At 30.8% G+C, this 23,966-nt stretch overlaps 1 protein-coding gene across 1 annotated transcript in view; it reads right to left on the minus strand.

The window, feature by feature from the left end:
• Positions 1–1,050: 1,050 nt before the first annotated feature.
• CAPZA2 (capping actin protein of muscle Z-line subunit alpha 2) overlaps positions 1,051–23,966 on the minus strand; it is a 33,765-nt gene continuing 10,849 nt past the window's right edge. Inside the window, exons 2-10 of the mRNA XM_074268217.1 lie at positions 17,025–17,088; positions 12,753–12,804; positions 9,701–9,764; positions 8,649–8,855; positions 7,714–7,793; positions 6,487–6,565; positions 5,479–5,550; positions 3,579–3,641; positions 1,051–2,448 (exon numbers count right to left, since the gene is read on the minus strand). Of these exons, the coding sequence (XP_074124318.1) occupies positions 2,308–2,448; positions 3,579–3,641; positions 5,479–5,550; positions 6,487–6,565; positions 7,714–7,793; positions 8,649–8,855; positions 9,701–9,764; positions 12,753–12,804; positions 17,025–17,088 (822 nt within the window). The 3' untranslated portion in view covers positions 1,051–2,307. The remainder of the gene's footprint in view (positions 2,449–3,578; positions 3,642–5,478; positions 5,551–6,486; positions 6,566–7,713; positions 7,794–8,648; positions 8,856–9,700; positions 9,765–12,752; positions 12,805–17,024; positions 17,089–23,966) is intronic.

Below are 23,966 nucleotides of genomic sequence, written 5' to 3' on the forward strand. Positions count from 1 at the left end.
GCTGCTCTTTCTCAGGCTACTTTGCTGGATCATCCATTACTTGAACCCCGAAGTCCTCAGTTTAGTGTTCCCAGTCCTAGTGTCCCCTTTTCCTCTGGGCAATGTCTATCTGAGTGGCATCATAAACTCCCATGGATTCAATTAGTTCTGTGCAAAATCACTGTCAAGTCTATATAGATTTCTCTCTTGAATTAGTAATATATCACTAGTTGTCTGTTAGACATAACCAATCTGTTCATGTCTTGTCTGCAATACAAAATGCCCAAAGCAGAACTAATCTGCTCACCAAGCAACTCTCCTTTCAAGCTTTCTGGTGTTGTCAGAAGGCTCCCCCATCCTCCTCCTAATTATTAAGGTTCATAGCTCTTATAATCATATATAGACACAGTCCAATCATCCTGGACTCTGATCACATTCTTCCTTCTCACTCACAAGTGCACCACCTTGTTTTAAGACATCATTAGTTCTTACTTGGAATATTATGATACTCTCCTAATTGGTTTCTGAGTTTCCAGTTTTTTCCTTCTTTAATCCAAGCTCTACATAGCTGCCACAATAATCTCCCTAACACAGAGGTTTCCAAATGTTTTTTTTACCTACTCCAGAACCTTCAATGGCTCCTTATTAAGCTCTAGAATAAAATAAACTCCTTACCTGACATTTAAGATCCCATACAGCTGGTTTCCAATTTTCCTTTCTTACTTTACTTAACACTACTCAGTTTTATGTACTTGACATTGAAGATATTAGACTATGTTATTCCCTAAATTTAACATTCCATCTCATGCATCTTTTAGCATCTATGTCTAGAATTCCTTCTTCATCATTTACCCTGTCAGACTTAGCTGATTTGCTACCTCCTCTTGAAAGCCTTCTTTACTCAAGTCTCTTAGTTGTCAGTGCTCTATACTTTATCTATATGCAAACTGAATACCAGCTCTTCACACATTGTAGGTATTTAATACACATTTGTTGACTTGAAATCCTCTTAGAGGAAGATAAGAAAGCAAAAAAATATATATGATTAGAAAGAATTAAAACATCTATACATTTCAAGCTAATGAAATAAGTTTATTGTACGTAATAAAAGTGGTGTTTCTTAAAAAACATTTTCCAGCTCCTGGACATCTGCAGAAGATGAGGAAAGGATTCCACTCTCAAGCAAAGTGGTTTAGTTGATGAAATCATAAATCCATTCCACTCTCTATAGCAAATGCTAATAGTCACCACAGGCTTAAAACTCCTGTAGCTAAGCATCAATAAATGTATTTTTAATATTACAAACATGCTTATTAGCACAGAAAGATGGAAAAATGTAGAATGTTATAGCACACCATATGTACTCCCAGCTTTTCTAATTTACAACCAGTGAAAAGCCACAACATCCAGAGAAAGTATTTTAAAATAGTATATGACTCACCAGTAAGTGACTTTCTAGTCAAATAAATAGGAAAATTTTCATTTTAATGTCACATTGAATTTTAGTACATTTTAATCCAAGGGAAAAATCTGAGACATGGTCATAAGTACAAGGTTATATATATTACAATCTGCCTTGTTATAATACATTTGTGGCTGTGTGATAAAATGTAACTTGAGGGCAGACAGAATCCAGGCTCAATTGAGTAACTGTCACAGGAAAGAAGGCATTAAATACAATTCTGAAGTAAGTATTTTTGTTTAATTTCAAAATCTCAAAATAGCATTAGATCTTGGCCTTGTTTAAAAAAAGTTTAGTTAAACACTAAGCTAGCTAAATAACTATCTTGAAAGGTTTAAACATAATTAATATAGAAAATGCTTTCCCTCTAAACTCAATCTTACATACATGGAAGAGGAAAGGGGGAAAAGGTAGACAATTTCTTCAGCAGCATATATGGCTAAATCCATCAACCACCTTAAACTAGAAATGGTCATGAAGGACCCCATTAAAAAGAATCTGGCAAATTTCAAAAAAGTTATCCACTTCATAAAAGACATCAATTAAAGGGTTACATCAAGCAAATATAATTTTCATACATTTTAATTTTTCTTAAACAAAAACTAGAGGTATCACCGCTCTTCAATGTAAGAAACAATACCTCAATCCAATGTGATTTGCAACCCTCTTTGAACATAAGGAAACAAAAAATTGAAAAACAAAGATTGATTAGCTAAGCCTCGTGCTCTAACCAAACTACTTAATTACATTGATTTTCAATGGCAAAAGCCCATGCTGAATGGGCAACTTGACAGTTCTGAATACTTTTGTAATAGTTTTATTTTTATACATGGACACTAAAATGATCCGGTCATGCAGTGTTCATTTTAAGCATTCTGCATCTCTTTCCCAATTTTGTAACTAAGGATCTTATTCCAGTCAATCTTGGTGCGTGTAACTGGCAACTGTCGACGTAAGGCTTTGAAAGTAGTGTCCGACATAGTCTGATAATTCTCACTGATGGCAGTCTATTAAAAACAGAATAGAGCTAAAGTTATAAAAGAAAATAAAAGAATAATAATCTACAAAAGATGTCTCCCCTCCCCCCAAAAAACCCACTAGTGTTGTTCATATGTCAGTATACTGGTTCATTGCTCCAAAGTGGATACATTAAAATATGAAATGTTTTTAAAAATAATAGAATGAAAACTGATAGAAAACAGCTAAAGAAATGTTAGTGTTTTGAATAATAAATTTGTGGGAAAACATAATATTCCTGATTCTAATCATATACAAGTAGTTTAAAATTTTATTCCTGAAAAAGATTTTAAGTTTCTTCCTGCATATAATTAAATAATTCTAAGTTATAAACCAAAAGTTCAAGTTCAACAACATTGTCTGGACATTAATTAATGTAAGATGTGGGGTACAAATTTAATCTGAGTGATTGAGGGACTTAATTACTTTCCATAAGCAGACTCCCAAAATTAAAATAATTTGATCATCTTGAAACAAAATGCTATTACATTTTATTACTTCTTTTGAAATACAAATTAAGATGTATTTAAAAAGGCAACATTTTCTTTTTTTTTTATTTTGAAAATAATATATCTTAGTTATAAGCATTTATTAAATACCTATACTATGTGTCTGGCACTGTGCTAGTATTAGAGTCAGAGATACAAGTTTAAAGAATGAAAACAATCTTTATGTATGAGAATCTTAAAACAGTATCAGAATTATCTGGTATCTATTTTTTGAGTAGACAGATATATAAACTTATATATCTGAACAAGATATCTACTTACATAAAAGAATTTAGAACTGGAAATTAAACTAGGTTTCAATACCACTTTCCATTCCTCAATATCCCTAGTTTTTGAAAATCTGAACCTTTGTTTAAAGCAGTAAGGAACTTCTTATGAAGCAATTTTCTAGATTTAGATTAGCTTCCCTCCTTTGCAACAGGGCCTTCAGCACTGCGTGGTTAAGTAACTGACAAACTTACAAACATGCTTATTACCACAGGAAGATGGAAAAATGTAGAATGTAGAATTATTCTCTATAGTCATACAATTAAAGTCACATGGGCTCACATTTTTCAATGTTCTTATTCAACAATAAATACAAAGTATTAAGTTACACTGAAAAATCATACCTGATATTCATTTTCTGCTGCTTCTACAATCTTTATAAATTCTTTTGCTGTTTGGACTTCATTCTAAAAGAAAAATAAATTAATAAAGTAAGCTTTATAAATCAACCATTACTTGATGATGAGTTAAAATATTATAGCTAATAATAAGATCAAATGATTCAACAAATCACCTTGATGGACATTAGTTCAAACACAAGCAACCAGATCAGCTTTAAACTTTCTCTCTCTCCTCTGAAATTCCAGAGCACAGTGCTCTCTTATCACATCTATCCTGAATTAGGTTTTGTAGATTTTACTTCCCCCAAAGGCAAGAAGGCAGGGGTTATTACTTCTTTGTTAGCTTCCATTATGGACAAAAAAATAGGCTCAACAAATAGTTAAAAGAATGAACAGTACAAAGAATGAGATAATATCACTGACTAATTTACATTAGAAATATTTTTAGAAGGCAATATCACAATCATAACACAGATGCTTATATACAACTTGAGTTAAGTTTTACTGGTGAAGCATTAGAAAAGAAAGTAAAACCATTTTTAATATACAATTTAATATTAATGTAAATTCTATGTTTTGGTTAACAACTCATTTTAATGGAATATAAAAAATAGCATTTTCTTTTCATAGGATGGAACTTAACTACCCTAAAAGTGATACAGACCATTAGACTGTGAGGTCCTTGAGAGCAGTGACTGCTTTTTTCCTTCCTTTGTATTTTGCAGTGTTTTGCACCAGGTCTATCATAAAAACTCATTGACTTTAACTTACTTTCACATAAATGTGTTTTATTTTATCCTATAACCCCCCCCAACCTAAACTCTTAGAAATTATACACAAAATAAAGTGCAAAATTGAATATTACACAACATATTCTTAAAGTGCTATAATAAATGGCAAGTATTATTAGCTACTATAAATTGAAGCATAAAATAGGAGAAAGAAATTTAAAGAGATTTACCCACTGTATACAAAAGTGGGTTCAAAAGCTTCAATTAAAAAAAAAATTCTGTTTAAAAAAAGTATTTTATTATTGCTATAGATAGTGTGTTAACTTGGGTCCAAATGGGAAAAGGTAAAATATAATCTTGTTCCTGCAGATGTTTCTATTGATGGGTGATATTGTGCTAATTATACTCAAAATATTACAATACATCTGCAATAGGAGCTCACAATTATAGAGCTTTTAAGTTTTATAGAATACAGGATTATTCAAGAGACATTAAGAAAAAAATAAATGGATGTAAATTTCAGCTATTTAGATATGCAGCTGAAAGGCTTGTCCACTGATTCAATATATCAACAAATAACAATGATGAGAATTACAGATGGATAATAATCTGGATCCAAAAATGAGTAGGAGGAAAAATGTACTATGTACTATGAAATTATGCTGTACTTTCAATTATCTCATGCTGCTGTCTGCCACAGAAGACCATTTTTAAAAAATTACCTAGATGCTTTCAGTGATGCAGTTTAATTGTGAATCTTGAAACACCACAATATTTTAAGATTAAAAATTGAAAGTGACCAAAAGAGGAATGGTGAGATGCTTGTTCAATGGGCTTAAGTAAGCGGTGATATATTTCCAACAAGACAATTAACAAGAAAAGGCATAAGAGTTATCAAGGACTAGAGAGAACAAGAGCTAGACAGCCTAACTTTTTGTACAATGCACAAAAACGATTTTAGTTTGTTAAGATCTAAAGATCTGTTGGGAGAACATAAGACAAAAATCACTCAGAATAAGAAAGGAGATAAGACTATGAACTGCATAATGAAGGGATTATCTGAGCTTTAGGCTATGTAAAAGCAGAGGGATGGGCCTACTCAGGGCAGTTTGTCTACTACTGAAATATACTGAGAATAGTGTTCCACTATATATTGAAATATAGCTACTTACCGACACTGTTAGAGATTCTTGTATGTCTTTATGGCTCACTAGTTGAACATTACCATCTTCATAATAGTGAACCTATTTAAAGAAATTATAGCAATAGCATTACAGTATCATCAAGACAGGAAGAGTGTTTACTTATTCTTTATTATTTAGATTATAAACAACTGCAGGTAAAACACTTTACAATGAACTTAGAAAAATTTAATTCTCTATAAAAGTTGTTCAAATAATGTTCTATGAATTTTAGAATTTTCACTAAATGTCAAAAGTCAATTAGCAAAACATTCACACTGAGTTATAAAATATTCCCTGAGAAACTATAGAAGTTATTCAAGGAATAATGCTTAAAGCTCTGTTTATTATATATAACATAAGGAGCAGTGGAATGGGGGTCTGATTTGTATATGGTAGTTCCAGAATTATCTACATGGTACTAGAAAAAAGTGACTTTAGTTCTTTAAGTTTTCTATTAATACAACTGGGGAAGATGCTGTGATCTCCAAAGTACAAACTCACCTTTGCCATCTGAAATCTTATGATCCTACCACAAATAAGTTCTATGAAAGCTGAAAACAAATGGCAGTTTTTAATTTTATAGGTTTTAAGAATTTGTCAGCTCTGCCCAAAACAGAAAGAGGACCGACATCAAATTGTTTAATATAAAGAAATGTAAAGCAGCTAAGAATGTCTGTTATTTTTCTATACTAACTTATACCAGAGGTAACAGATTCAGTGCATGAGGCAAGTCCTATAAAAAAGTGATTATGACTCAACCAGGTTAAAGTATAATTGGCAAACATTTAACAAAATAAATAAAAAGACAACAGAACATGGGTAATGGCAATTTGTGGTTTTCTAAGTCAATATGCTGCCCACTAAATCATTTCTATTTGAGCTTGACATTAAAGAACTAAATCTAATAAGCTTAGTATTGAAGTTTCTTCATTTTATATAAAATTGAGTATATTTCTTTTAATTGTTGTCTTAGCTAATTATGGATGGTAAACTTACCTGAATTTTCAAGATACCAACTACTTGTGTGGTAGAAGGAGTAATTGTAAACTTCCACTCTGATCTCCAACGACCATTCCTTAAAAAATAAAAACTGCACCATAAGTATAGGGGAAAAATAATTAAATAAATTAAGTTTCAAATATTAATTTCTTGCTAAAAATAGGTTATGTATCTATGTGTAGGGGGATTATACATTATTTGTGTGAGACTACAATGATGCTATAATGCTGGAAGAAAATACATGGTCCAAACCTTTCAGAAGAGAGTATGTAGGGGGCAGCTAGGTGGCGCGGTGGATAGAACAGCAGCCCTGAAGTCAGGAGGACCTGAGTTCAAATATGACCTCAGACACTTAACACTTCCTATTTAAGAGGAGGGAGTAATCATCTATGTCAACCTACAAGGATCAGATTGAGGATTGGAAGGATAAGGACAGAGAAAAGTCACTGTGGCATTTGCCTTTGGGGCATGTTAATCTTTGGTTACTTGGTCAAAGTGTTACTGAGATTAAGGATACATGTTTTGGTGTTATGTCCTTTCAGTTATATCTGATTCTTTGTTACATATATCCTTTCAGGATCAAAGATCTGAGAGGAGGCCAACAACTCACAAAAGAAAAGTTACAGAACTCATCTTATACTACATCTCTCTAGATAACTTTCTCCTAAAACAAGAATTGACACTATCTTACAATTTCCTCCCCAATGCCATCATTCTACATTTACAAACAATAAAAATGAACAATTATTTTATGTAATTAATATTTGATGTTTCCTAGGTTTTGTTTATATCTTGGAAAAAGATGGCTAAATTTCTCTCTTCCTAGTGTAAGCTCCATTTGGAGATAATTCTCTCTAAATATGCCCACCCATTTATAATGTAATATGTTTGTCCCTGAGGGCACTACCTATAAATATACAAATTTTCAGGATTTATGGCTATCATTACAAAGTAATGCTGACTCTCATATATACAGATGTTTACACACATTCATATATATAAACACATACACACAGCCTTCTATGTATACATGCACAGAGTCCCTTTCTATCTAAATTTGTACCTACCTACTCTTTCTGGATAGTTAAGGTGAATTTTTATACCACACTTGAATTGCTATTAGATATGCTAACTAATAAAAAGTGTTGTCAAGGATTAAGAAAGTCATTGCAGAGGATTCAAACAATTTCTCCCTCAGTAACATTGAAGACAACTTTAACTTACCAAAAGTTTTTTGCTTGAAACTGATGACTTTCTATGCATGCAATAATGGTTTGCTGTCCATCAATAGTTTTACCATAAACCTTTGTTGTAAAGAAAATATGTGCAAGTCTCAGTTTAGGACAATCGACTATCAGTTAATAAGCAATTATTAATTATTCATAGAATGCACAATATGCTGGGATCTACATATGGTGGACAACAGAAAACACATCCTTTAAAGTAGATCTTTTAACTTAAATCTACACAAAAAAGCCTTAACAACGTCCAAAAAGCTGATAATTAAAAAAAAAAAATCTTTAATTATAAAATAAAGCAATTAAAAACTTACATAGAAAGGATAAACAATTATTTAATCACTTAGTAAAAAGAAAAAACATTTATGCCCTGCTATCACAAAATTTAAAACATAGATTTATTGGATGTTCTCTCATTCCCTTTTTATGCTATATATATATATATATATATATATATATATATATATATATATATATATATATATATATATATATATATATATATAAATAAGGTCCCATTCCACTTGAGAATGTCACAGACTACACTCAATCTTAATTAGAAAAGCTTTTAATTATAATAATTACTTTAAAAGTTTTAACAGAAAGCTGTGACTAAATAATGATGTTTTTAGGTAGGAAACTGATGGAAAGAGAAATTAAAGTTATCTCTTCTGTACACCACAGAGCCTTGAACATGGTAATGAATTTCTCAGCAAATAAGAACAACTTGAAATACGTCCTTTATGGAGAGTGATTGAAGTGACAAACATAAAATTTCAATTTTGATAAAAAATTATACTTTCTACTAGATCATATATTTCAAGGCCCTATTATTTTAAAGCTTTATCAATAAAAAGCTCGTTATACTAGTGTCACTTATGAAAAAATTGTTTAAGAATATATTGTCTATTGCTTACTTACTGTGCAGACTCCATTAGGGTAATGTTCCTTTACATAGGCTCTCATGGCGGTTTCCACTGAATGTCTCCAAGATTCAATGGCATTTTCACCTTCATAGGGCCTGGGGTCAGTAGCTTCCTTTCTTAAATGATCAAATTTGAAAGAAACCCTATTTTTGGGATCCAGAAATTTTCCATTTCCTAAATCACCATGCTCTGTTATTAATACCTTCAATAAAAGAATAAATTTAGAAAAAAATTATTACATCTCTAAACATATTTTATATACTGTTTATTTAAAACATAGTTTGCTTTCTGGGTTGTATAAATTGACACAGCAAAATAAGTAAAACAAGAAGAATAATTATACAAAGAGATCAACATTATAAAGAAAAATAAGTTTCAAAGACACAAGACACATCAATATCTGGATGTAGGATGAAAAATGTTTCCAACTTGTTTATCATATACAAAATGTTTTCTTGTATCTCATAGAGGATACCAGGTAAAAAGGCATATATTTTTGTGGTCAAATATAGTCCATGATGTTGTTAAGCTTATGGTTATTTCTAACAAAGGTTTTTTTTATTTTTTTAAACCTTTGCATCTCAAGTTTTAATGGAAGTGGAAGGGGAAAAGTTAGCAATAATGAAAGTAAAAAGAGGAAGTTATTAAAAAATGCACAGGGAGAACATAAGGAATCTTAGAAGGAACTACAAATTAGCAGAGCAGTTTCAAAAGTAACTTGTATGACACACCTACAGAAAAACACACACTGTATTTCATTTCATGCTGCTTGCTTTTAAAAAATATAGTTCAATTTAGATATTGTAAGCATTTAATAAAGATACTAATTATAAAAAGACAAAAACAACAAATAATAAAATAAAATATGAAAAAGCAAAATGGAGATTTATGGCATCACCCTCTTTTAGGGTTCTGCTGTATATATCAAAATGCCTTTTGAAATATAAGTTCAGAATAATTTTTTTTAATTCCATCATTTTATAGCATCAATGATAAGTATACATCATTTGAGCATTTAAATTCTTTATGTTATTATTATCATTATACCTGTTCTTCATAACCTTCAATTTTTACTGGAGTAAACTGGTCCAAGTTATATTGTGCAAATGCACTAAAAAGTAAAAAGAAAATCAAATTTAGTTTATTCTTTCAGATTAGATGTAATAAATAATGTACTCATATTCCATACAGAAAAAGAACTGAAGTTATACAAAAACTTATTAATAGACTATCATAAATGATACTATTTCCAAATACACCGTAATCTTGAAAGTTAGTGATTTTTTTTACTTGAAATTTTTTTCATTAAGAAAACTTAAAATAAGCCTTTTAATAAAAAACATAAATTTAGAGATAACTTGTTTCTTATCTGTTTAAAGACCTAAAAGAAAAAGCATTATTTGATGTAAAAATGAAATTTTCTATTAAAATATGAAACATGAAATCTAGGTCTTCTGACTTGGTCTGTGACTTTGAGACAAAATGGGAGTGGTGGTGACTCAAGACAAAAACAGTTGCCCTTGGAGTGGCAGCTTTCCTTTGGAGAGTTCTTGACATTCCCCTGGAAGAAACCATCTGTTTTTGCAGAACCAGACTCCTTTACAAACAGTACTGAAAGTTGTTCTGATTAGTCCAGTTTTGCTTTGAGCCAGATGGATTCAGTTTGGGTATAGTGCCCTGTATGCAGCCTGGCATAGGAACCATTAGTTATTTATATCTACTTGCCAGCTCAATTTGGGAGGCATCTAGTCTGGTTCAATGTGAAGGAACTCATCCTGAAGCTGGATGGAAATGAAGTTATGGACAAAGCAGTGCTTCAAAACCCATAAAATGGTAACTCATGCAAGCATCAATAACCTTTCTGACTCTATGGCCAAAGAGAGAAATCATGCTTCTTTGTCATTTCTTTAAGGAAGCTTTAAATAAAACTTGAATTAAGGGGAGAAAAAGTTCTGGTATTACAAACATATTACACTGACACAAACAAAACAGAAACTTTATATTCTATCTAAAATCTAGGAAAACTTATTGTCCTTAGTCAAATGTCAAAGCATCTATTTTTGTAGTTATTTTATAAAGTTGAATAATATCTATTCTGATCATTCTGCTTCTGGTCACAGCATTATAGAACCCTTTTTGAGAAACTACGGCATATGACTTTTGTCCTTTTTAAAGTGGATTTGACTTTTAGGGGAAAAAAAGAAAGGAGATATTTAAAGTTCCATTTGATAAGTAAGGTGAATTAATATTTTCAGTCAAAAAGACAAATGTTCTGTGACCCAATGTACTATCATATCATGATGAAACAACAAAAACTGACACTTTTGTCCTTTTCTGCATAAACTCTGGCTCTCATATGTTTTTTAACATAATGAATCAGTTGGTGAATGACCTTATGAATTAAATGTTACATAATTAATACTAGCATTATTCAAAATATTTATTTATTTATTCAAATCTGATTTTGATATGCACATTTTTGGGTCTCAGGAACACATAGTAATTATTTTGCTATGAAATAAGCTTTTTCTACCTTTTTTGTAAAGTTTAAATAAGTTTTTGATGTTTCTGTTCACTCAAAACATGACATACCTTCATAGAGACCTAACTTTCATTTCAGAATGAACAAACTTGATTGTTAGCTTCATTCTCATAGTTGAATATACAAAGCCCCCAAATGCCTTTTGCAGGACATTTTGATTTGTCCCATATAACTGAATGATAGTTTTGTATTCTCTCTCTCTCTCTCTGATTACCTCTATCTCCTGTTTTGTTAAGGATAATCTCTAAATATGAAAAACATCAGATATAATTGTCTTCTAATCTTTTTTCCCTCTCATGATATGATTTAAGCATTCAGGGCTGGGTAACTATTTTGAACTTATTATGAAATATAGTATAATTAAGTGTCTGTTATATTAACTTTCTTATTTTCCCAGCAATTCTTGACAAATGTTAACATCAAATAATTCATTTTTCTCCTTGTTAATAAGTTTATTTGTTCCAAATTGTTCTTATCTACTTTATTCCAGTCATCCAAGTTTTCTATTTTTTTATTCAATACCAAATAGTTTTAACAACAAAAATATTCACATTATGATTATATTCCAGAAATGCACACAAAAAACCTATAAGATGTACATTCTAGAAAAAACACATGAAAATAAATTACTTATAGTAACATTTGATATATGACAGCATAATGAAAGCAAAGGATCACAAAACTTATATATTATGTACACACATTCTCTTCCTTCCTCCTTCCACTCCCTTTTTTTCCCTCTTCCCTCTCCCTTCCTCCATCTCAAATCACAAGAGAAATAAAACAAGGCAACTTCTAAAAGACTACTTAATCTCCATTTATAACTGTGTGGCTTTGATACAATGCTTCCTGAAATTCAAACTAAGTATGAATCATCAAATTTATAAAGGTATCTATGACATATCCTTAGCATGATTTGTTTTTTTTTTTGTTTGTTTTTTTCAAAATCTCAATCTGTAACAAGATAGTTTAACATAGTAATCCTTAACCTTTTCTATTTTTCATTTCTCCAAAATCTTTATGAAGACTGATAAATACTAGGGATACTGACAGCTGTTAAGGGAGTTGGTAACTTTTATGGTTAATTCTATAATCTACATTTTCTTCCTTGCTGGAAATGCTTTTGAGCCTTGAAAAGGAAAATGTGGCAGTGGTTGGTTGTTTTATGTCAGATTTTTGAAATGATCTTTAGGTTTACTTGGCTACTTAAAAAAAAGGGGGGGGTGGAGTTAGTGCGAAGGAATGCTAATGTTGTGAGGCAAAATATTTAAAACTATAAAAATGAGGTTAACTTATACTTCCAATATCATTAATGTTGAAAAGAACTTATGACTCTATGCGGTACATACAATATAAAATGAAAGAACGGGGGAAGTTATTTTTACTTTTATCAGCGACTCAAGTTCCAATTCATTTAGGTCTTATCAAAAGACACCAAATCACAAAGTATGAAAGCAACTATTCTATTCAATGAATTGTGAATACAAGCAATATTTAAAATATTTTTATTTCTAAGTATTTTACATATGGCAAGTGTAATATTTATTCAGTACTTACTGAGCTGCTCCTTCCCTGAGAAGATTATCATTATTAAGCAGTAATCGAACATCTGGAAAAAAAAATTTATTATCTTATTATTTGTGTATATTTGAAAAGTCTACCAAGATTATATCTAATCACAGAAAACAATGAAAACAGATTTTGTTGTTTCCACCCCATAAAGAGACTGATCAGAAGAGTGTCAGGAAAAAAGGCAAAAGAAATTAACATATAGTTTATACTCAGAACAGAACTGCAAGGAGATGGAAGAGGAATGTATTTCCCCAAGAACTAGACAAATAAAGACAGAGACACCAGAAAAATGATGTTAAAAACTAGAGGAAACACTTCAAAGAACTCTACTATTTAATGTAACAACACTAGCATCAGTTTAATAGGTAGCCACTCTTCAGAAAAGGGTAAGACAAGCAAAAAGCTTATCATTAGCTGCAAACACTCCTTTCTCATCTTTGGAATATTATAATCATGCTACATATGCATTTAATTAATGTTTTTGGATAACTGCTCTATCTGCTTTGCTATCCTGATTTTGGCAATGGACAAAAGATATTAAGAGTACTAATATCGAAAAGTGAGTCAGTTAATAATTCTATCAAATATCATTATGGTTTGGTTTATAAACTAAACATGTTTGAACTCAGTCTCTTTCTCCCTAAACTATTTTCCACCTTCTCTCTGTCTGACATGGTTACTGCTCTAGGATAGGCCCTCATTAATGGGCTACTGTTAATAGCCTCTGCCTGCCTCCAATACATCCTGTCACTAAAATGATTTTCCTAATGCCAACTGCAGAGAGAGAGAGAGAGAGAGAGAGAGAGAGAGAGAGAGAGAGAGACTGAATGTGAATCGAAGTATAATATTTTCATCTTTTTTTTTTTTTTGTTTTTCTCTCATGGTTTTTTTTCCCCCTTTTTGTTCCGATTTTTCTTGCATGATATGACAAATATGGAAATATGTTAAAAAGTATTGCACGTATTTAACCTATATAATATTGCTTGCTGTCTTAGGGAGGGGGAGAAATACTAATATCAGTAAAAATTAGAACACAAAGTTTTACAAAAATGCTGAAAACTATTTTTACATACTCTGATTCAGTGACATTGATCTCTTGGCTCTCAAGAGATGATCAAAACATGAACTTGGAAGACAACAATATTGTCAAAACTCCTATATCTAAAACCTCAAAGAAAAAGATGAATTGGTCTCAGGCCATGGAAGAGCTCAAAAAAAAATTTTTTTTTTTTAAATCAAGTAAGAGAGGTAGAGGGAAAATAGGGAAGAAAATTGTGAGTGATGCAAGAAAATCATTAAAAAACTCAACAGCTTGGTAAAGGATACACACACACCCCTGAAAAACAGAACAGGCCAAATGGTAAAGCACAAAAATCCAATGAAGTAAAGAATGCTTTGATAAGTGGAATTGGCCCAATAGAAAAGTACAAAAATTCACTCCAAAAAAAGAACTCTATTTTTTTCTTTGTTCCTTTAAAGTTTTATTGTGTTTTTTTTTTGCATTCATACTTATACAATTATCTTGCTATATACAAAAAATAATCAGATCAAAAAGTTAAAAAAAAAAGAAAGGAAGAAGAAATAAAAATCATGCAAACCACATCAAAAAGAGTGAAAATATTATGTTGCGATCCACCCTCAGTTCCCATTGTCCTCTCTCTGAGTATATATGGCTCTCATCACCACAAGATTACTGGAACTGGTCTGAATCACCTCACTGTTGGAAAGAACCATGTTTATCAGAACCGATCATTGTATAATCTTGTTGTTGACGTATACAATAATCTCCTGGTTCTGCTCATTTCACTTAGCATCAGCTCATGTAAATTTCTCCAGGCCTCTCTGAAATCATTCTGCTGATCATTTAAAAGTAGAATTGGCCACATGGAAAACACAAAAGCTCACTGAAGAAATTAATTCCTTAAAAATTAGAATTGGGCAAGAGGAAGCTGAATGACTTTATGCGATATCAAGAAGGATCAAACCAGCTCAGGTTAGGGTAAGTCACTCTGACTTTTCAGTGCTTTTGGTAATTATTTTATAAGCTGCAGACAAAGTGGCAGGAGTTCAAGACTTTTCTTCTTATCAATTTACATAACATAGCAATGCAGAATAGTGATAATTTAAATTGAGAGAGAGGCTCATCCAACAGATATCAGTGACCAGGTAATTATCTTTTTCATCCACTATAATGCAGGATGATAATTTATTAGCTCCTAAGGATACGATTACATTATGTTTTAATTTAGGAACCATACACTAACAAAATCATGGTTTACAGATTTAGAACAGAAAAACACTAAACACAGGTTAGAAAAAGAGAGCATGTTCAAGCTTAGGTGCTTTTTAGTACGGGAAGCTAATCTATGAAGGACTGCTGCTCTTATGGTCTAGATAACAAAAAGAGACTTCTAGACAAGTTATCACTTTTCATGTCTTTGAGCCTTCGTAAGCATACTATAAATTATTTGTATGACACATTTCCCAAACTGTGTTTCACAAAATCCTATCATTTTAAATAATCGATTAAGAGTTCCACAAAAAGTACCAGTGCTGATAGTATTTTCCTTTTAATATTAAATGGTTGGCATATCAAAAAATTTATCAAAAAAAAAAAAAACTCTTCAACTAAAGATGATGATAGCAAAAATTTCACAAGAAGAAAAGTGACCAAACAAGTCACTTCTTTTATTATGGAAAAAAAAAGTCTGATAAAACTTATTTTGCTTAAAATTTCCCCTCTTCCTCAAGTAAGATGGCAGGTATTCTCTCCCAAGTGTTGTATTAATATCTTAATAATATCTTAATTAATTAATATCTTAATTCTAAAAGTGTTCACTGCCAAATTAATCTGGGAAAAATTGCTATACAGTAAAATGTATTCAAATCAGGGGGAAAAAATAATGAAATTTTAAAATCTGAAAAAACAAAACAAAACAAAACAAAAAAAACCCCCAAAAAGTCATTCTCAGTTGTCTCAATTGACTATGTATGCATTATAACTATTTAATACCTTCTAGAGTAGATAAAAAGATTAATATTTTCAATAACATACATTTTAGGTTTTTCCCCCCCATTTTCAAGGATGCAGGGAGGATGGTGAGTTGCTGTTTAAAAACTTAAACCTAATAAAATATTTTACTTTAAAATAGATTAAAACTCCAAGATACCATGGGATATGGATCATTTCTACCATGAAAATATAGGTTTAAATGCATTGACCAGGTAATCTTTATTAAAAAAAATATTAATTGATCATAATAGTCATATAGTAACTATCCTTAACTATAGGAGAAATGTTCCTATGACATGGTCATCTCACAATCATCCCCTTTTTTTTCCCTCTAAAAATAATGGATGCATTTAGAGTTTATTGGCTGCTTCATAATTATCCTTTAACAATGCTAATTAAAGTTTTCTGACCTAAGGTTGAATGCTTCAAGAAAACATAATTGCTGATTTATAAACAAACATGAAGTTACATCAGTGAACTGGTAAAAGCCCAGGTTTTTAAATGATAAATTCTGCAGAAAAGAATACTTTTTTTCCTTTGGAGTCTCTTATGCAAGCTCAAATATTGTACAATTCTGTTGTTTACCCCCTCCCCCCCACATTACTGCAAAACGTAACTAATGTGGACTAAAGCAGTACACACATAAAGAAGCAAGTAGCATTATATTGGTTAAATTAAGCCTTTTCTAATTTTATGGAGACAATATGCAGTCATAGAGAGTTGGTTTGTAGCTAGGAAGGCTTGTGTTTTAAGTCCTGTCTCTGAGATGAATCAGAATGGGCAAGTCACTTTAACTTTTCAGTGCTTTTGGTAGTTATTTTAAAAGCTGCAGACAAAGTGGCAGGATTTCAAGACTTTTCTTCTTATCAACTTACGTAACACAGCAACACATAATAGTGATAAGTTTAAATTGAGAGAGGGTCATCCAACAGATATCAGTGACCAGGTAATTATCTTTTTCATCCACCACAATGCATGATGATAATTTATTAGCTCATAAAGATACGATTACATTATGTTTTAATTTAGGAACCATACACTAACAAAATCATGATTTACAGATTTAGTGTTCAAAGAGACCTTAAAAAAGATTTAATCTAAGCCCTTGATTTTAAAGATAAACATATAGACTCAGAGAGTGGAAGTTAACTGGTCAGACTGGAATTTGAACTAAGGTCTTCCAAAGCTAAATCCAGTGTGTATTCCATTATGATAGACAGTAAGTTAGTAATTAAAACACTCACCATTAAATACTTCATTAAATTCTCCTGGGGGAGCATGGATGATGAATTTTGCTGCTATGCGCACCTGAAATTGAAATGAAATATTTTAGCACATGGAAATACATACAATGAGCAAGACTTAAAAACTTGAGCCCTATTGAAAATAGCATTAAAATCTTCTAATGTTAGTAGAAAAATTTATTCTGAATTCCATTTTAATAATATTGATTAAAATGCAAAGCTTGAACATAAAATATGCCATATGGAAGTTGGATGCTAAAAGCTGTCTAATAATAAAAATTCATCTTACCAACAACATTTTTAAATATTTCAAAATATCTTGAGTATAAAGAAAATGGGAAATTTTTATGAATATATATGTATTATTTATGCATATGAAAGAAGCAAATCTTTTTAACCCATGGAAAAGACTACTGATTTAGCAACTAAAGGGTATGTCACAAAGAAGTGGAAAACTAAATAGGAAGAAATGATAATATATATATATATATATATATATATATATATATATATATATATATATATATATATATATATATATATATATATATATATATATATATATATATATATATATATATCTCAAAGCATACAAGGCAGAAATGGTGCTAGAGCAGCAACTAAAAAGTTTCAGCCACAAAATAAATGATAGGGAAAACAGCATTAATACAAATAATGAAGCATATTTCAGGCAAGAATAGACTTAATAGTTATTTTAAACAATAGCTTAAAATATTAAATAGGCATCAAACAATAATGTTCATAATCATAATTTTTTAAAAAGGCAATTATTAAAATAATCAAGAATACTACTTTTGAAATTTTCATAGAGAATATTCACCTTGATGTATCTTAAAGTTTTTATTTTTATTAAAATGTTTTCATCTAAAAGTCCATTTTTAATCTGAGCATTTTTAGTAATAAGTCACAATTATGATTTGTGTATTTATAAAGGCAAGAAGTCAAAAGAGGGCAAACAAACAACCCTCCATCAACCAGTGCATGGACTTCATTTGTAGGAACCTATTAAGCTTGTGGAAGTAATTTTTACTGCAAGATCATAAATTGCATAGTCTATGTAAATTAATATAGGCAAAAAAAAATAAAACTAACCCAAAGATAATTAAAATAAAATATTCTTTGGAAAGCTAGTGGAATTTTAAGATAATAGCTATTTATATTTCCAACAAAAATAGAGAAGTTAGAAACACAAGAATCACATCAGCACTAAATTTTCAGTTTAAAAAAAGAGTCAAATACCAAACTCCATCTGAAATTTCAACATATTACCTATAACTTCGAAATTTGGATTCTGATTAACAATCACTTAAAGAACCTACTATGCCTCTGTAGGTCATCCGAGCTATTTTATACAATACCAACTGTTACTGTTGCTTTATAAAAAGAGATAAGCAGCTATGCAGAACTCTTAAATTCTCTATCAAGAGAATGGAAATATCAATTCAAATAGTTTTCAAGTATGATAATATTCCCTTCCTTTTCACCATTTGTTTTTTTGGTATCAAGGCATATTTCAGAAATGTCACCTAATTCATTTTTATTTATAAATTTTAAAAAGATAATTTGGTGGCCATCATTCTATCTATTCATACCAGAACCAACACTGGAGACTAAAAAGTAAGCTGATTTCTAAGTTTAGGCTAGACCACGATCTAAAGGAGATTTTCTGAAAATTCTCTCTACTAATATATTAATATCTATTCCCTTTTACTTTCCTTAAACATAAATCTGTACACAGTTCCCTATTTTTATACACATATTGCTGTAACATCATGACTTGAGTTCATACAGTTGATACTTTACTTATCTAGTTTCATTAAAAACTTTCTAAAATAAAAATGACTTCTATCATGTCTTTCATGTACATAAAATTATCAGGGAATGTTTAAGATATTTTAAATTGAATTTATGATCAGTTTTCAACTAAAATTGAATTCCTAACTGTTCTCCCTCATAGTGTGGCATTGTTATATGTTATATCCTATGTGTTCAATGAAGATTTACTACTTACAGTATAAATTTGATTTATTAAAATGCTTACGGAATGAGATATTTTATTTATTTTAAAATTTTATTTTTATTTATGTATTTTAAAACTGAATATACCAAAAATCTTTTGCTTTAACCCTTATTAAAATAGGTCAAATTCCTGCTTTTTAAAAGGTAGAATGCAGATAATAAAATTTAACAACTATCAATTACTTTTAGCAGCTTTCAAAGTGTGATCCAAGGATCCCTTAAGGCATCTCCAAGAACCTTTTCTGGGAGGCCCACAATATCAAAATTGTTTATATAATATAGTAAGACATTACCTGCCTATTAAAATGTGACTCCCTTTTCCAACTATATATTTGTGTAAGGCAAGCTTTCTTTCATATATTTCAACCAAAAAAAAATAAAGACAGATTGTATGTAGAAGTAGATAAGCAAAATGAGGTATTTTTTATTATGCCAGACATTAAGGAAATTTGCAAAAATAGGTAAAACTACTATTTTTCTCACTAATATTTTTTTTTAATTTAGGAAATTTTTTTCATTTAAATATTTATGTTAACATATAGTGGATTTATTGTTATTTTTAATGAATTGATGAACTTTTTGAAAATTAATAATTTTAATGTCTAATGTGATAAATATTTATAAACATAACTCACATTTAAAAAAGCTTTTTGGGATCCTCAATAATTTTTAAGAGAATAAAGGAGTTCTGGGGCCAAAAAGTTTGAGAACTGTTTTACTAATTATTTTAAGTCTCCTAATTACTCTCATCTCAAGTCTCTTGCCAGCAGATAAAGTAGAAGTCAGAAAACTTAAGTTCAAATCTAGCAGATAGCTATATGGTCCACAATGAGCAACTTCATCTCTCTCAGTCTCAATTTCCTCATCTATATAATATGGATAGTAACAGCATTTTGATAAGACTGTAAAATGGCAGACAAATACTAGAGATTATTACACATTACAAAGTAACGTTCCTCAAGCAGATATCTAATCTATCAATTCAAGTGATTTCCTATCCCTTCAAAGATACAATATATAAACTCCTCCAACTTTTAAAACTCTATACAATCTGGCCCCAACTCATCTTTCCAGCTTAATTGCATATTACTTTCCCTCTTCCACAGAACACTTCATCTCTGGTCATTACTATGAGTCTGGAATATGCTCCTTCCTCACCTCTTATTTGTAAAGTCCTTGACTTCTTTTAAGATGTAGTTTAAATATCATTTCTTTCAAGAAGTCTTAATTTAAGTTCCCCCAAAATACAACTTCACTTTCTCACAAACTTGTTTTTCATTGCTCACTTTACATATTTGTTTTTGTACTTCTATTTCCAGTGCCTGGCACAGGCACATAGAAAGGATTTAATAAGTATTTAATGACTGACTAGACCAGTCTATCACTTATAATGAAAAGTAATGATACTCAGTTTGTAACAAATGGGAACCAATCAAAAATACTCACCAAGGAAAATACACAATTTATTTAAGCCCAGTACTTTTCCCTTTTATCCTACATAAACTATTTCTTTAATGTCAACTTTATTAAAAATATTATCTACTGAAAATAATTTGTAAATGGAGGGAAAAAAAATTCTATTGTTTATAATCTTATTGTGATGATGGTAAAATGATGTGATAATCTTATTCTCTCCTACATTTACTTTTAAAAGAAATTCTAACTTTCTATCCTTTTTACTTTTACCAAGTCATCACTTTCAATGATTTGTCCTGGGAAATCTTCTCTCCAGTTCTACTTCTTCTGACATATTTTTAATGAGTGGCAAAGCAAAGAACATGGTAATTGAAATATCATTTCAAAATACTTGAAAAAATTATCAATATCTCTACATGAGTAGAAATATATATATATATATATATATATATATATATATATATGAGTAAAATGGAAGTTTCTTAGGTACTTTATATAAAGGAGATTTATATTCTGCACCTCATTGTCACATCATTACTAGCTTCTCCAAAATATAAACATATCTTCACAATTATTTTGTATTGAACAAGAAAAAGAAAACATAATATATTTTATATGGCTTTTCAGAATATCAACTGCACCAAATAAAGAACTAAAACAAAATTTTCTTCTAGTAAAATAAGAAAGAAGGAAAAATGAAACAAATAATTACAAAGGCACTTCAGGACTATTTTAAGCAATTTATTTCAATAATTATCTAAGATGGTTAAGGCAAATGCAACATGTTCTCACTGAAGATTCTTTATCTTTTCTTTTTGGTCTTCAGAAGGCTAAGGTGCATAACCTTCAGAATGACTTTAAAAAATAAATTTGTCAATAAAGAAATTTGAATGCTTCAAGCTCTGTGATTTTATTGTCAGTACCTAGCTCTACCAATGCAAACAATCTTTTTGTAACTTAACAGACAGTTTTCATAAACTTCTAGAAATTTAAATTCATGATCCTAAAGCTAAATCATTTGAACTGGTCCTTCATCATACCAATTGATTAAAAGGGTTCTGATTTTTCTGGGCTTTTACAGATCATCACTTTTCTCCCCCTTTACCACCTTTGCAATTCAGCTCTACACAATATAGTAAAATCATTTCACTGTAAGTTTTATGTGATCTAAAAGCCATAATATGAATTAACATTTTTACCTGCCATTAAAAACACAGTTTAATTATAACAGATGCTTACTTCTACTATTATTGTAGAGGGCTAAAATTCTGAAAAGATGTACCTGAATCTGAGACAGCAGAACACTTAAGGCTAATTATCTATTGGATGTGAAATAATGGTTCTATATACATATAGTTAGATGAAATGGTGATGATGGCTCTAGTCACCATGGGTGCTTACTGAATGTGTGGTGATGAGGTAATCATAGGCAAGGATTGGAGGGGAGGGAGAGGGGGAAAAGAGAGGGGGGGGGGTTGAGAAAGAGAGAGAGACAGAGAAAGAGAGAGAGAGAGAGAGAGAGGTGGGGGAGAGAAAGAAAGAGGTGGGGAGAGAGAGAGAGAATGAGAATGAACAGAGTCTCTCTGCGGCAGGACCAGGAGGAGAGAGACTTCAGGCTCTGGACTACAGAGTCCAGGATTCATCTTTGGCAAGTCGTATAGCAGCTTGCCTGCCTCCTTCACTTCTCCCCCTAAAGATCAAGGACTTTGATAGATCCTGCCGCCCTCCAGAGAGCTAGCCTGGACATTATATTAACAATAACCCAAGGCCTTTCTCCAGGTCACCCTCCTCCCTCCATCTCTCCACATCCCCCCCATTGAAATGCAAGTGGCTTAAGATAGGTAGGTACACTTTGGTTTTATACTTTTATCTCCAATGCTAACATAATAGCACAGTACTTGGCTTTTCCTTGTTAAGTTCATCAATGGGCATTTTATAGTACAGCTACTACATGGGGAGAAAGAAGGGGCTTAAAAGTTTGACATTTAAAAAAAAAAAAGGTACTTACATTCAAAAAAGATTGGCTTACTTAATTATAAACAAAGGCAAAAACATTAAATTGGTTGAATTCTTCATGTAGCAATTTTAATTGTAGCAAATATGAACTTCAACTTTTTGTTCAACTTCAACACACACACACACTCACACACGAGAAAAAAAATGGATTAGAAAAACATCATACAATTTCCTGTTTCTAACACTGTGATCTGATAAAAATTTCTTAGTGGCTTCTGATACTGTAAAGATGTTTCTAATATCTGGCCTACATATAAGGTCAGAATCAAGGTTCAAAGAGAATGTATATTGAGAATGTATATCAGGTATATTGAAATTTGCAATTTAAGAATGTATAATGTTGGGGCAGCTAGGTGGCGCAGTGGATAGAGCACCAGCCTTGAATTTAGGAGGACCAGAGTTCAAATCTGGTCTCAGACACTTAATACTTCCTAGCTGTGTGACCCTGGGCAAGTCACTTAACCCAATGTATTTTGTGATTATTTTCCATAATTTTAGAGAAATTAAAGTTTTTAAAATAGAAGGCTTTTGAAATTATCATGTTTTTTTCTTATTTTGGTCATTTTATCCAGAGAGTTTTTAGCTTCTAAATTCTCATCTATCCAATTAATAAAAATATTTTTCAAAAAAAGCTGCTAGGCTAGAAAGCCTAATATTTTTGTGCTGAGCAATTTACATCCATAATAGCTCTGGAAGATTAAAAAAAAAACCACATTTGTGAAAATTTATGTTAAGATGGGAAAAACCAAAAGGAATACTTAGATTTCATGTTACAAATGAGTTTTCACAAGTATCTATCAGTGAAGTGACACTTTTATTAGGCTCAAGACTATATTCACAAGTACATTATATCGCTGCTTTTAATAATGTTAAATATTTATGAAATATAATAAAAATACAGAAGAACTTATACTGTCCAACATTCTACACAGCAAATTCCTATGGGCAATTAAAGACAACTATAATATGGACATACTACACCATGGCAACTATGGTGTAGTAGAAAAAGTACTGAATTTCAGAATTATAAATCTGTGATCCAAATTAATCATCTTTAAAATGGAGATGGCAATATATACTATCTCAATAGGGGTTAAAAGGATCAAGAAAGATAACAAATACCACATAAACTAATATCAGTTACTGTATTTATCATCCATTCTTACCTATATAATTCACCTACCATAAGGATATTCACTCTCTCACTCACCTACCCATGTATTTTCTCCATATTCTTTTCCTAGTCTTCTTATCTTTTCTTCCTTTCTACTTTCAATGGACCTCTCCTCTCCTGATTGCTTCTTCTTTTTCACTCACTTTTTTCTTCCTCTTCCTCATTTTTTCTTTCTCCTGCAGGTTTATTTCTACCACAATAGCAAGATATGATCTATTAATATAAGAAATGAGTACACAAATACATGTACTATATAAGAAAGTGTTTATATACATATATATATATATACACACATA

The sequence above is a fragment of the Sminthopsis crassicaudata genome, chromosome 5, assembly GCF_048593235.1.
Source record: "Sminthopsis crassicaudata isolate SCR6 chromosome 5, ASM4859323v1, whole genome shotgun sequence".
NCBI classification, from domain to species: Eukaryota; Metazoa; Chordata; class Mammalia; order Dasyuromorphia; family Dasyuridae; genus Sminthopsis; species Sminthopsis crassicaudata.